Source organism: Coenobita brevimanus, chromosome 10 (genome assembly GCF_032717465.1).
Source record: "Coenobita brevimanus isolate Jiangsu-jjx chromosome 10, ASM3271746v2, whole genome shotgun sequence".
Classification (NCBI taxonomy): domain Eukaryota; kingdom Metazoa; phylum Arthropoda; class Malacostraca; order Decapoda; family Coenobitidae; genus Coenobita; species Coenobita brevimanus.
In genome coordinates this window covers 7,257,943-7,273,145 of record NC_136963.1, presented here as the reverse complement: position 1 = coordinate 7,273,145, position 15,203 = coordinate 7,257,943, and the positions used below count along the sequence as shown (strand labels likewise).

Below are 15,203 nucleotides of genomic sequence, written 5' to 3'. Positions count from 1 at the left end.
CCATCATCTGAGCTACAAGGCTAATAATTTATAAGATAGGAATGAGTCTCCTTGGTTACTAGTCAAACTTAGCCTCGAATCTAAGCCTGGCCATCTGAGCTACAAGGCTAATATCTATACGGTAGGAATGAGTCTCCTTGGTTACTAGTCAAACATACAAGGATCTAACAACTCTTGGTCATCACCTGAGCTAATTGGGGTTAAGATTCCCCGTCAAAATATATCACAAGTAAATAAATATGGAAGAAATAATGGCAGTAAATAAATATGGAAGAAATAATGGCAGTAAATATGGAAGAAATAATGGCCGCTGACGAACAAGACAAAATAAAAATCAATCGCTTGTTTTATCCCCTTACTGTCCCTATTTCCCCAATTTAACATAACTGATAAAACCACAACCATATACTTACTCAAAATTCCAATAGGTGACACTCAAGACCCCAGGATATAATGGAAAAATCGTAAAATAAATAAATTACTGTCTCAGCCTCCCTCCTCCGGCGTGATCTTCCTCATCTGAGTTTATATTTTTAATTCGACCTATTTTCCCTAAGAGTGGTATAGAATTTTATGTCCTCTTCTCATATATTAATCCTAAATACCTGAAAAGTTTAAAATATATGGGTTTAAGGTAGTTAGAGGCGAGTTTATTTATTAGGAGAGGAGTCCTTGTTTAGGCAGCCATTTTGATATATGAATACCTAGAAGCGTATTATAAACAAATATTTTCTCCTTCATTTTATGGATATTATGGGCTTTTGAAATACCGGAAATTAATCTATATAAAAAAGGGAGAATATTAGACTCTGTATTTAACCTTTCTTACCCGTAAATCATTTGTGTAACTGCATGATACGATAAAATTACGTAAGGGTACCCTATTTATTCCATTTTCTCTGATAAACGCTAAAAAGAAAACATGAATCTAAATGGTAAACTCATCTATATATTTTCCATTTGAGATTTTGGTTATATTCGGTCCATATCCCTCACCTCAGTGGCAGCAGAAGACAATATTATGGCTCTGCATCCTTTCATTAGTATTTCTTCGAGACTAGCAAGATATTCTAGGCTTAATATCCTGCCACAGCTCATATGCTACTCAGGGATGCGGGAGCTGCTCCATCCACCCAAACATACATTCATAATCTGTCTATCTATCCATCAATCCATCCACCTATCTAATTCATCCATCCATCATCCATCTATCCATCCATTCATCCACCAGACACCAACACATTCACAAATCCATCCATTCATCCATCCAACAATCCTCTCTCCCTTGCAAGTGTATTCTTACTTAAATTAGACCCATTAAAACTTGTATAGGCTGTTTGTACGTTTATTAGAGAGAGAGAGAGAGAGAGAGAGAGAGAGAGAGAGAGAGAGAGAGAGAGAGAGAATTTCAGTACATATGGATCAGAGAGTAAGAGTTCAGTTATTACTATTATTAAAACTATTACTATTACTCTGCTACTACTGCTATACTGTTGTTGCTGCTCCTGACCACTACTACTGCTACTACTGCTATTACTAAAACAGCTGCTTCTGCTACTGTAACTGTACTATTAGTAGTTATACAACTACTACTATGCTGCGCCTAAAACTACTGTTACAATTATCGCTGCTGCTGTTACAACTGCTTCTGCTACAAGTTACAACTAATACTGTACTACCGCGCCTCTCCTATTACTACAACAACTATACCTACTACTCCTGCTAGACTTACTACTATTACTACAACTATTACTATCAATATTATAAACTTCCCTGGTTACAGAAAACCATTATTTAGCTTGCAACTCAGTGTAGGGTCGCCTGAAGACAGCACTACATCGAGTGAGAGGATGGTACCACCAGGAGGAGATGGGTAATAAAAAGCAGACACGTATTATTATTATATTCAAACATTTTTTCATGATGCAATAAAACAGAGCTTCTATATATATATATATATATATATATATATATATATATATATATATATATCTATATATATATATACATACATACAAGTAGCCTAAAGGTATATTGTAAAACGTAGGAAAATAATCACAGAAACAGTTCAATAAATGGTATACTGACACTGAGATAAAGTAAAGTATAGTATAAATCTATCTATCTATCTATTGCCAGACGCCTCAATCCCGTTTGGGGTGGCCACAAACAAATCGCCTCCAAGTCGCCCTGTCCCCCGCCATTTCACTGCCCTGCTCCCAACACACCCCCCCCTCTCCCATATACCCCTCCACCCCATCCCTCCATCTCATCCTCGGCCTCCCCCTCCCTCTTCCCCCCTCCACCTCACTCACATACACTCTCTTCGTCAGTCTTTCACCCTTCATCCTCTCCACCCCATCCCTCCATCTCATCCTCGGCCTCCCCCTCCCTCTTCACCCCTCCACCTCACTCACATACACTCTCCTCGTCAGTCTCTCACTCTCCATCCTCTCCACATGGCCAAACCACCTCAGTGTGTTCCTCATAAAGCTTCCTATCACCTCCACATCAGCAATATTTTAATACATGACTGATGAAATGAGTTATTTAAGAGGAGCCTGTGGAGTCACATGGAGAGACAGGCTGACGAATGAGGATATAAAGGAGCGTTGTGGTGTGGATGTGGATGTGGAGTCACATGGAGAGACAGGCTGACGAATGAGGATATAAAGGAGCGTTGTGGTGTGGATGTGGATGTGGAGTTACATGGAGAGACAGGCTGACGAATGAGGATATAAAGGAGCGTTGTGGTGTGGATGTGGATGTGGAGTTACATGGAGAGACAGGCTGACGAATGAGGATATAAAGGAGCGTTGTGGTGTGGATGTGGATGTGATAGGAAGCGTTATGAGGAACACACTGAGGTGGTTTGGCCATGTGGAGAGGATGGAGGGTGAAAGACTGACGAAGAGAGTGTATGTGAGTGAGGTGGAGGGGGGAAGAGGGAGGGGGAGGCCGAGGATGAGATGGAGGGATGGGGTGGAGAGGATGGAGGGTGAAAGACTGACGAAGGGAGTCTATGTGAGTGAGGTGGAGGGGGGAGAGGGAGGGGGAGGCCGAGGATGAGATGGAGGGATGGAGTGGGGAGGTATATGAGAGAGGGGGGTGTGAGCTGGGAGCAGGGCAGTGAAATGACAAGAGGACAGGGAGACATGGAGGCATTTTGTTTGTGGCCACCCCTTATGGGATTTAGGCATCTGGCAATAGATAGATAGACAGACAGACAGAGAGATAGATACTTACTCTTGTTTTATCCACATCATATTATTCAGCTCTGGAGTGGCTTTTACAACTATGAGGTGTTTGGATCCAGCCTTCACTAACCCTTTGCCTACTTCAATGATCTCTCTGCCTCAATAAAATCATGTAGCAATGGTAAAATATAATGTACATCCTTTGGCTAAAGCAATATATGAATGTGGAGCAAAGTCATCATCATCATCATCATCACCATCATCATCTTCACCTTTATCATTCTTTTTCTGTGCCTGTCCTCCTCTCTTCCTATTTCTCACCATCATCCACTCACTTGATGTAGTGCTGCCTACTTCTTCCTTAGCCTTTATCATTCTTTTTCTGTGCCTGTCCTCCTCTCTTCCTATTTCTCACCATCATCCACTCACTTGATGTAGTGCTGCCTACTTCTTCCTTAGCCTTTATCATTCTTTTTCTGTGCCTGTCCTCCTCTCTTCCTATTTCTCACCATCATCCACTCACTTGATGTAGTGCTGCCTACTTCTTCCTTAGCCTTTATCATTCTTTTTCTGTGCCTGTCCTCCTCTCTTCCTATTTCTCCCATCTTTCCTGTCACTTCTTATTGCTTTTCTTTCCTTTACAGGTGGCTTTACATTGAGTGACAAGCCAAATGGTTTCCTGTAAGCCGAGAAACCATTTACAACGCTGGGTGGTAACCATATAACTAATCCATACGTGCTGCCTACGTGTCAACAAGTGGGTTGGTGGAGGGTTAGTGCCCCTCCCCATAAAACAACTAACTCAGAGTCAAATGGCCACCCCTTATGGGATTATGGCGTCTGGCAATAGATAGATAGATAGATTATTATTATTATTATTATTATTATTATTAGTGCCACCACATGAAGGGCCCCACCCCAGACCCTCCCCCTGATGCCAAAAATCAGGAAAATGAAAGCCAGAAATAAAAAACATAGAATTTATTGTTATAAACTTATTTTACACATAAGTTAAATCACTGAAGAAAAAAAATCTCTCATAACTTTGCTTCTTTAGTAAATAGATTTGAAAGTAGCTGTAGTTGTTGTTCTTTTTTGGTTGTTGTGGTAGTAGCTGTAGTAGTGGTAGTAGTTGTAGTAATATTAATAGTGGTGGTAATGGTGGTGGTGGTGGTAGAAGTAGAAGCTGAAGTACAGTAGTAGTAGTAGTAGTAGTAGAAGTAGTAGTAGTAGTAGTAATAGTAGTAGTAGCAGCCTATCCAGCAGCCCATCGTGGTCCTTTTGTGGGATAGGGAGGGAGTTGAGGCACGTTTGTATAACCAGGCAGTGGATCTGACCAGTTATATCAGTGCCACCACGTGCAGCCACCCATCTATTACAGTAATCCCTGTAAGACCCGGAATCCCAAGTCCCAAACATCCCAAGTCCCGGACATTTTGGGCTCAGGTCCTCGGACACCAAAAATGGCCAAAGAAAACGTAAAAATGCAAAAGAGAGGAAAGGTTTTCATCCCTACTTTGAATCTGCCGTGTGGTGACGAACAGCTGTGTTTTGGTGCGTAGTTCCTTCGATGTCCATTACAGCGACCCTCCATCCTCCCCATTTCCCGCCTACCCATCGTCGTGAGTGCATGCTCGTCACTGTGGCCGTCCACGTGCTCGCTTTTGTGGTGGTGCCCTACCCACTGCAGGCCCTGGTGTTCCTCTGCTGCCTCTTACTCGTGTGTGTGATGATGGCCCCACCGCCTGAGAAGAGGAAACGAGGGGTTCTGACCCTGAAGAAGAAGAAGGGGATACTGGAGAAGGTGGACGCAGGATGGTTGACGTACCGCATCCTCTGTGAATTCAGCCCGGCCTGCTCTACATCGTTCGTTATCAAGAAATCCCGACACAAGCTCACCCAGTACATGGCAGACTTCACATCGAAGATCAAACTCAATGTGCTGAGGAATATTATGTACCCTCACAGGTTTGCAGAAATCGACCGCTCCATGCTGATTTGGTACCGACAACATGCTGCTGGTGTGATGGTGCGTGGTACTGAGCTGAAGGCTGCCACCAGGAAGTTTGCAAGGTTACACGACACCCCAGACTTCAAGACATCCGAGGGTTGGCTCTTCACGTTTAAGTTACGGCAATGCCTTACCAACCGTAAGGCCCATGGCGAAGCTTTGGACCCCAACAAGGATGGAGTTGGAGAGTTTCGGCAGAAGGTGAAGAGCTTGATTGAGAGGGATGGCCTCACTCTCAGTCAAGTCTACAACGCTGACGAAACTGGTCTATCGCTCGCTGCCAACAAACACTCTAGCACAGGAGACGGAAAGGAGTGTACCTGGCCGCAAGCTCTCCAAGCAACGGATATCTGCTTTGTGTTGTGCCAATGCTAACGACTTGCACCGGCTCAAGCCCGTTATTGTTGGTCGTGCAAAGCAGCCTCTGTGTCTTCATGGGGTGATGCATGTCCTTCCTGTCGTGTGGTACCATTCTGTGAAGGCTTGGTTCACAGCCAAGATCTTCAAAGACTGGTTTCACTGCCACTTTGTCAAGCAGGTCATCCATTACCAGACGGAGAAACTGGGAATCCCATGTGACCAGGTAAAGGCACTCCTCTTTGACAACGCACCTGCCCATCTGTCTGACAAGGAGTTGGTGGCTGAGAATGGCCGCATTAGGTGCTTGTTTTTGCCACCTATTATGACAGCTCTCATCCAACCAATGGACCAAGGAGCGATCGTGGCAATGAAGAGGCTGTACCGCTGGAAGTTCCCGCATGAGGTGATGGTTGTTCTCAAGGACGAGGACAAGCACAGGGAGGGATGGGACACACGAGGCCAGCGGACTTTGGAAAATCTTCGCTGCTACAACATCAAGTCAGCCATCCACAACTGGGCCAGTGCATGGAGGGAAGTCCCTGTCAAGACTCTGGACAGTGGTTGGTCTCGTCTGCTTCTCGGTGCCGATGTGGTTCACGACTTTCTAGTTCTTGACGTGGATGACTTCTATGCGCATCTGTGTGGCTGGCAATGAGGTGGATGTGGACAAAATGCGTGAGTGGCTGGATGACGACAAGGGCGATCCTGGGTATCAGATCATGTCTGATAAAGAGATCGCATCTTCAGTTGCCGGTACAAGTCCGCAGCTTGAACATTCCAGTGAGGACAGTGACGATGATGCGGGACTCCTCTCAGCGTGCCACTACTCCAGCCATCCCTAAGCTAAGCGCATTTCAGGAGCATGTTGAGTTCGTTGTCAACTACCTGGAACACCCGGAGTGCGACAGGGAGATGGGGCCCCTGGGAATTAAGGAGGAAGTGCACGCTTTCAGGCAGTGCATCATCACTCGCCAGAATCGCCGTTCCTTACGTCAATCAATCATTGACAGTTTCTTCAGGCCTGTGACCCCTACTGAGCCCAGCCCAGGCTCCACACCACAGCCTCACCAAGACAGGCCTTCCACCTCCAAGCCACAGCCCAACACATCAGCCACGGTGGAGTTGCCACTGGACGTGAGTTTGCGCCTGTCTTCAGAGTCGTCTCCTGTGGGTAGCCGATGACCATGTCCCAGCGACGCGCCCCTCGGCCACCTACAACACCTACTTTTGGACTCTGACAGTGGATAAACAGCGAAAACTCACCACTAGTCCACACGGGAATTTACAGTGTTGTGTAGTGTTGAGAACGTACTGTACAGTGTTAAGAAATTAAAACTCACAGTGCAAAAGATTAAGTGCATGCAACACTGGATTAGTGTACGCGCTTCAAGAGCATTTTTGCCACTGCCAGTGCCACAGAGGAAGCCGGTTCATCTCTGTAACGGCCACGGACGTGTTGTAAGTACCCTGTACACGGGTAAATATTTTCCACACTCACTTCTAATTCCTCATTCCCTGGTTCCTTTTCATTTATTTCATGCTTTCTGTCCCTTATTTGTGTACATAGGGTCTTAAATAGGTGCTGTGCAGGTCTGTTAGGGAGTTATGTAGGTGGGTTTTTGAGTTAGGCTGAATTAGGGTCTATAAGTATCTGTCCAGGAGGCATTTTTCCCAAGTTCTCGACAAAACCAAGTCCTGGACGTGCCTTTGGCTTTACTATGTCGGATCTTGGAGGGATTACTGTGTTATCATTATTATTATTATTATTATTATTATTATTATTATTATTACATGGAGAATGAAGGACTGACTAAAAGGGTGTATGTAGGTGAGGTGGAGGGAGGGAGAGGTAGACTGAGGATGAGGTGGAGGGATGGAGTTGAGAGGTATATGAGGGAGGGGGGGGTGAGTTGGGGGGAGGGTAGTCAAATGGTGGGTGACAGAGCGACTTGGAGGCGTTTTGTCTGCGGCCACCCTTTGCGGGATTAGGGCGTCAGGCTATAGACAGATAGATAGATAGATAGATTACTATTACATCAGTGTCATCGCATGAAGACCGCCTCTCCAGCACCAGAGATCAACAGTTATGGTTTAAAATTCAAAAATATGCTTGTAACGAAGAAATGGAGGGCTAGAGGTCAAAATTCAAAAGTGCACTAGTCATGAAGAAGTGGAGGTGTGTGTCTTATGCCGGACAAATACGATCTTCAGTGTAGGTGTGTATAGGAGGACAAAGACAAAGCGGCACAGAGCAGGGTTAAAGAAATCTATCTGTCTATCTTATCTACATTGCCTGATGCTTTAATCCTGTAAGGGGTGGCCACAAACAAATCACCTCCATGTCACCCTGTCCCCTGCCATTTCACTGCCCTGCTCCCAGCTCACCCCCCCCCCCTCTCTCATATACCTCTCCACTCCATCCCTCCTTCTCATCCTTGGCCTCCCCCTCCCTCTCCCCCTTCCACCTCACTCATATACACTCTCCTCATCAGTCTCTCACTCTCATCCCTCCATCTCACCCTCATCTCATTCATGTAATCACTCCACACTGACCTGCTCCCTTGGTCAACTAATGGCAGCTCTCCATGCTGCTCAATCTCTGGCAGCCTCCATATCCAGTGCCTTATCCCTGGTGGCTCTCCATGCTGCTCAATCTCTGGCAGCCTCCCTATTCAGTGCCTTATCCCTGGTGGCTCTCCATGCTGCTCAATCTCTGGCAGCCTCCCTATTCAGTGCCTTATCCCTGGTGGCTCTCCATGCCGCTCAATCTCTGGCAGCCTCCATATCCAGTGCCTTATCCCTGGTGGCTCTCCATGCTGCTCAATCTCTGGCAGCCTCCCTATTCAGTGCCTTATCCCTGGTGGCTCTCCATGCTGCTCAATCTCTGGCAGCCTCCCTATTCAGTGCCTTATCCCTGGTGGCTCTCCATGCTGCTCAATCTCTGGCAGCCTCCCTATTCAGTGCCTTATCCCTGGTGACTCTCCATGCTGCTCAATCTCTGGCAGCCTCCCTATCCAGTGCCTTACCCCTGGTGGCTCTCCATGCTGCTCAATCTCTGGCAGCCTCCCTATTCAGTGCCTTATCCCTGGTGGCTTTCCATGCTGCTCAATCTCTGGCAGCCTCCCTATTCAGTGCCTTATCCCTGGTGGCTCTCCATGCTGCTCAATCTCTGGCAGCCTCCCTATTCAGCACCTTAACGCTGAGACACTGGTATCGAATAGGACAAAAGACTGTCTCAATATGCACCCCACACCACTACTGACCTGACCTGACCTGCCCTGCCCTGCCCTGCCCTGCCGTGTCTCTCATACAGAAGCACACATGACACACTGGCTGGTACTGCTGTCAGGTAAGAAAGCTCCCTAACACCTTTTCCTAAGTGATTTATTTTGTTTATTACACCTTACTGTCCTCTTCTGTGTTACATAAATCCTTCCAGTATCACCATACTCTGCATAAAGCTCCCTAACACCTTTTCCTAAGTGATTTATTTTGTTTATTACACCTTACTGTCCTCTTCTGTGTTACATAAATCCTTCCAATATCACCATACTCTGCATAAAGCTCCCTAACACCTTTTCCTAAGTGATTTATTTTGCTTATTACACCTTACTGTCCTCTTCTGTGTTACATAAATCCTTCCAATATCACCATACTCTGCATAAAGCTCCCTAACACCTTTTCCTAAGTGATTTATTTTGCTTATTACACCTTACTGTCCTTTCTGTGTTACATAAATCCTTCCAATATCACCATACTCTGCATAAAGCTCCCTAACACCTTTTCCAAAGTGATTTATTTTGTTTATTACACCTTACTGTCCTCTTCTGTGTTACATAAATCCTTCCAATATCACCATACTCTGCATAAATAACATACATTGGAATATTAACCAGCCATATCCAAAAATAAATCACTAAGGAAGAGGTGTTAGGGAGCTTCCTTAACTGATGAGACTACCAGCCAATGTGTGTGCGATATTGAGTGCGTTTGAGTGCGAGAAGCTGGGTAAACTTGCCTACAGATGATGCATTGAAGGAATGTATTGAAGAGGTGTATGAAGGAAGATGACTTGGGGTGTGGTGGTGGTGGTGGTGGTGGTGGTGGTGGTGGTGGTGTTAGTGACCATGTAATAATAATAATAATAATAATAATAATAATAAATCTATGCATACAATTACTGGTGCTCTGAGTGGTGCAAAAACATTAAAACACAGCCATGATAAAAAGTGTGTGATTTGTGTGTGATGGTGGGTGCTGGCTGCCTTCATAATAGTAATAATAATAATAATAATAATAATAATAATAATAGATGGGTGGCTGCATGTGGTGGCATTGATATAACTGGTCGGATCCACTGCCTGGTTATACAAACGTGCCTCAACTCCCTCCCTACCCCACAAAAGGGCCACGATGGGCTGCACGATAGGCTGCTACTACTACTACTATTACTACTACTACTACTGCTACAACTATTACAACTACTTCTACTACTACTACTACCTGTAAAACGCCTTTCTGGGTGAGGTACAAGAGAGGCCATTTAAATCGGACAGCACTGAAATGAGGCCTTACACTCCGAGGCTGCCTGGAGTATACTGATGGCTACCTACCAAGTTTCCTGCCTTTACCACAAACTGTCTGCCTGTGGTTCTCTTTTGAAGATTTCCGACATGCTGCACTTGGCACGCGCCATGTGCCACGTGCACCACCTGGGCGTGCTGAAACCTGCCAGAAACGAATCTTAAAGAACTGGGCTTCCATATTGCACAAGCCAGGCAGTGATCCGCCCCGTGGTTGCTGACATATATCTATCTATCTATCTATTGCCAGACGCCATAATCCCGTAAGGGGTGGCCATTTGACTCTGAGTTATTTGTTTTACGGGGAGGGGCACTAACCCTCCACCAACCCACTTGTTGACACGTAGGGAGATCTGACATATAGCTTCCCCAAACGTCAGTCATTTGGCTCCTCATCCTGTATGTAAGAAAATGCCGCTACTTGACAAGACACTCATGAGGACTCCACCCTCTCACCAGTTCTATTCCTACTGCTGCTACTACTACTAGAACTGAAATTACTACGACTACTGCTATTCCTACTACTACTACTACAACAACTATTGCTACCACGTACGTACAGGTTGTGGTAGTAGCAGTTCGCCTATCCTGCAGTCCACCATCGTCCTTTTGTGGGATAGGGACGGAGTTGAGGCACGATTGTATAGCCAGGCAATGGATCTGACCAGTTATATCAGTGCTTTTATGTATTATTATTATTATTATTATTATTATTATTATTAGTGCCACCACATGAAGGCACCCATCTCCACCACCACAATCGTAGCAAAGACGTTAAATAAAAATCTTCGTAGTAAAGACATTAAAATATCTTAGTTATCTCAGTTATCGTACAACAGAAAATAAATTGCTTTAATAATGATTTGATTATACTGATTCCAGCCAGTGATTCCAAAAATATTCATTCCAGGATTCCAGATTCTAAAATATTCCAGCCAATCCAGGATTCCAGTCAGATTCCAAAAATATTCCAGCCATTCTAAGATTCTATGATATTCCATTTATTCCAGGATTCCAGCCAGTGATTCCAAAAATATTCCAGGAACTCCAGAATATTCCAGTTACTCCATAATTCCTAGATATTCCAGTCATTCCAGGATTCCAGATTCTAAAATATTCCAGCCATTCCAGGATTCCAGCCAGTGATTCCAAAAACATTCCAGCAATTCCAGAATATTCCAGTTACTCCATAATTCCTAGATATTCCAGTCACTGCAAGATTCCAGAATTTTCTTAGGATTCCAGCTTAAAATAATATTCATTCCAGAATTCCAGTCAGTGATTCCAAAAATATTCCAGCCATTCCAGGATTCTACGATATTCCAGTTATTCCAGTCAGTGATTCCAAAAATATTCATTCCAGGATTCCAGTCAGATTCCAAAATATTCCAGCCATTCCAGGATTCCAAGATATTCCAGTTATTCCAGGATTCCAGCCAACAATTGTATGTGTGTGTGTGTGTGTGTGTGTGTGTGTGTGTGTGTGTGTGTGTGTGTGTGTGTGTGAGAGAGAGAGAGAGTTATGTGAGTGGAGTGACCAAAGATGTGCGTGTGTGTGTGTGTGTGTGTGTGTGTGTGTGTGTGTGTGTGTGTGTGTGTATTTACCTATTTGTGTGTGTGTGTGTGTGTTTGGTGTGCCGTATTACCCGACATCTCAGCTACGTTTGTGTGTGTTTGGAAATCACTCATAAAACATCTAGACCATTTCTTTGGCTGATTAGTTACATTTTAAACCTCCTCAAATTATCACTCAATTATTTTTCTGTTCATGGTTGGTTTGTAACACTGAATTATCTTGGCAAACGGCTGTGTGTGTTTGAATCTTCTTTAGATGGACAAAACATACAATTAAACGCACTTGGCAGTAATATAACGGAGATAAACGGAATAATTTATAAGTATCTCACCAACGTTTGTGTTTAAACCTCACCGACAAATATCTGGACTGTGTTTTTTACTATTAGGTTATATATACGACCTTTTCAAATCATCGTTGACTCGTTTACCTGTTTCTGGCTGATTTGTCACATTGAATATGTCGGCAAATGACCGTATGCGTTTGAATCACACTCACAAACAAAAATCAGGACTGTTTTTTGACACAGGCTACATTTAAATCTTTTTCAAATCCTGGTTGACTTATTTCCCTGTTTCTGGATGGTTCGTGACATTGAATATCTCGGCAAACGGCTGTATGCGTTTGAATCTCACTCACAAATAAACACCAGGACTGTTTTTCGACAATCAGTTACTTTTAAAACTTTTTCAAATCATCACTGACTCATTTACCTGATTCTGGCTGATTCGTGACATTGAATATCTCGGCAAACTGCTGTGTGTGTTTGAATCGGACGTGCCGTATAACCGGATCTTTTCTTGAGGCGCGGTACTGGCAAAACGGACACTGGTAGGGCTTCTCCCCCGTGTGGATCAGCAGATGACGGTCGCGTTTGTACCGATCCATAAAAACGCGAAGACAATGTGGACAACGGTGCGTCTCGTCCACCACCTTCCAGTTAACGTTTTCCTGTGGAGAGAACGGAGGCTGTTAATAAAATATCTGTCTACCTATCTATCCATCTACCCTATCTGTCTATCTATCTATCCATCTGCTCTCTCTATCTATCCATCTACCCTATTTATCTATCTGTTTATCTATCCTATCTATCTGTCTATGCAATTCATCCACCACCTTCCAGTTAACGTTTTCCTATGGAGAGAACGGAGGCTGTTAGCAAAATATCTATCTACCTATCTATCCATCTACCCTATCTATCTATCTATCAATCACTCCTATCTATCTATCCATCTATTTATCAATGCTATCTATCTGCCTATGCATTTCACCCACCATCTTTCAAATGATGTTTTCCTGTGGAGAGAGCAGAGGCTGTTCATAAATATCTATCTATCTACCCATCTATCCACTGACCTGTCTATCTATCTGTCTATCTAGCTATGTGTCCTGTCTATCTATCTATCTATCTAGCTATGTGTTTCATCTATCACTTTCCAGCTGACATATTCCTGTGGAGAAAGTGGATGTTGTTAATAAAATATCTGTCTGCCAATCTATGGCTTGACGTCATAATCCAGTAAGAGGTGGCCGTTTGTCTGTCTATCCATGTTTATCGATCTGTCTATTGCCTGACGCCATAACCGGGTAAGGAGTGGCTATGTCTATCTATCTACAGCCAGACACCATAATCCGGTAAGGGGTGGGGGGTTCGTCTTTGAGTTAGTTGTTTTATGGGGAGGGGCACTAACCCTCCGCCAACCCACTTACTGACATGTAGGGAACTCTTTTCATTCTTCTGACTCTAACTTGGCCAAAACTCTCCCTCTCTCCATCTTCAGTGCTTAGTTATAGGATTAGATTAACATTAAATTATGATGCTAGTCACAAAGAAGTGCTATGGAAAGGATGTAGAGCCATAGCATTGTCTTTTTCTGTCACTGAGCTATGCAAAATATGATGCAAAAAGATGAAAATCTGGGCCAAGTCTGAGTAAAATCCAAATAATAATAATAATAATCAGTAATAATAATAATAATAATAATAATAATAATAATAAAAATAATAATAATAATAATAATAAAAATAAAAATAATAATAATAATAATAATAATCTGTAATTGGGTTGGTTTAATGCTTTTAATATGGCAGCCTTCATATTACAGTGGCAACATTTCAGATGAACCTGAGGCTACTACTACTAAAAATACAGCTACTACTATGACTACAAATGGTTATGGCTGGTTGATAACATTTTGTACATTATTTATACAGAGTATGGCAATGTTAGAAGGATTTATATAACAGAACAGGAGAGTAAAGTGTAAAGGAAAGGTGTTAGGGATTACGGAGATTGTGAATTGCAACATATACAGTAATACCTCGATGTACGATACCCCTTGATGCAATACCCTGGCTCAACAATGGGGGTAGAAATACCACCATACCCCGCCTAACAATGGCCAAATACTGTACTGGTTTAACGATGGGTTTTGATTCTGATGATATTTTAGACTAAAATTGTATGTTTAGGTTGACTTATAAGCTGTTTTTAGACTTAGATTAATGTGTTTTAGCCACAGGTGGGGTGAACATTGTCATTTTTGTGTTTAGGTTGATTTATAAACTGTTTTTAGACTTAGATTAATGTGTTTTAGCCATAGGTGGGGTGAACATTGTCATTTTTGTGTTTAGGTTGATTTATAAACTGTTTTTAGACTTAGATTAATGTGTTTTAGCCATAGGTGGGGTGAACATTGTCATTTTTGTGTTTAGGTTGATTTATAAACTGTTTTTAGACTTAGATTAATGTGTTTTAGTCATAGGTGGGGTGAACATTGTCATTTTTGTGTTTAGGTTGATTTATAAACTGTTTTTAGACTTAGATTAATGTGTTTTAGCCATAGGTGGGGTGAACATTGTCATTTTTGTGTTTAGGTTGATTTATAAACTGTTTTTAGACTTAGATTAATGTGTTTTAGCCATAGGTGGGGTGAACATTGTCATTTTTGTGTTTAGGTTGATTTATAAACTGTTTTTAGACTTAGATTAATGTGTTTTAGCCATAGGTGGGGTGAACATTGTCATTTTTGTGTTTAGGTTGATTTATAAACTGTTTTTAGACTTAGATTAATGTGTTTTAGCCACAGGTGGGGTGAACATTGTCATTTTTGTGTTTAGGTTGATTTATAAACTGTTTTTAGACTTAGATTAATGTGTTTTAGCCATAGGTGGGGTGAACATTGTCATTTTTGTGTTTAGGTTGATTTATAAACTGTTTTTAGACTTAGATTAATGTGTTTTAGCCATAGGTGGGGTGAACATTGTCATTTTTGTGTTTAGGTTGATTTATAAACTGTTTTTAGACTTAGATTAATGTGTTTTAGTCATAGGTGGGGTGAACATTGTCATTTTTGTGTTTAGGTTGATTTATAAACTGTTTTTAGACTTAGATTAATGTGTTTTAGCCATAGGTGGGGTGAACATTGTCATTTTTGTGTTTAGGTTGATTTATAAACTGTTTTTAGACTTAGATT

General features: G+C 42.7%; 1 protein-coding gene across 1 annotated transcript in view; it reads right to left on the bottom strand.

Annotated features, from left to right (window-relative positions):
* The window catches only part of LOC145410269 (uncharacterized), a 78,828-nt gene that overhangs the window by 22,278 nt on the left and 41,347 nt on the right, over positions 1 to 15,203 (bottom strand). Inside the window, exons 11-13 of the mRNA XM_080280459.1 lie at positions 12,441 to 12,678; positions 10,200 to 10,296; positions 4,971 to 5,139 (exon numbers count right to left, since the gene is read on the bottom strand). Coding sequence (XP_080136585.1) covers positions 4,971 to 5,139; positions 10,200 to 10,296; positions 12,441 to 12,678 — 504 coding nt within the window. The remainder of the gene's footprint in view (positions 1 to 4,970; positions 5,140 to 10,199; positions 10,297 to 12,440; positions 12,679 to 15,203) is intronic.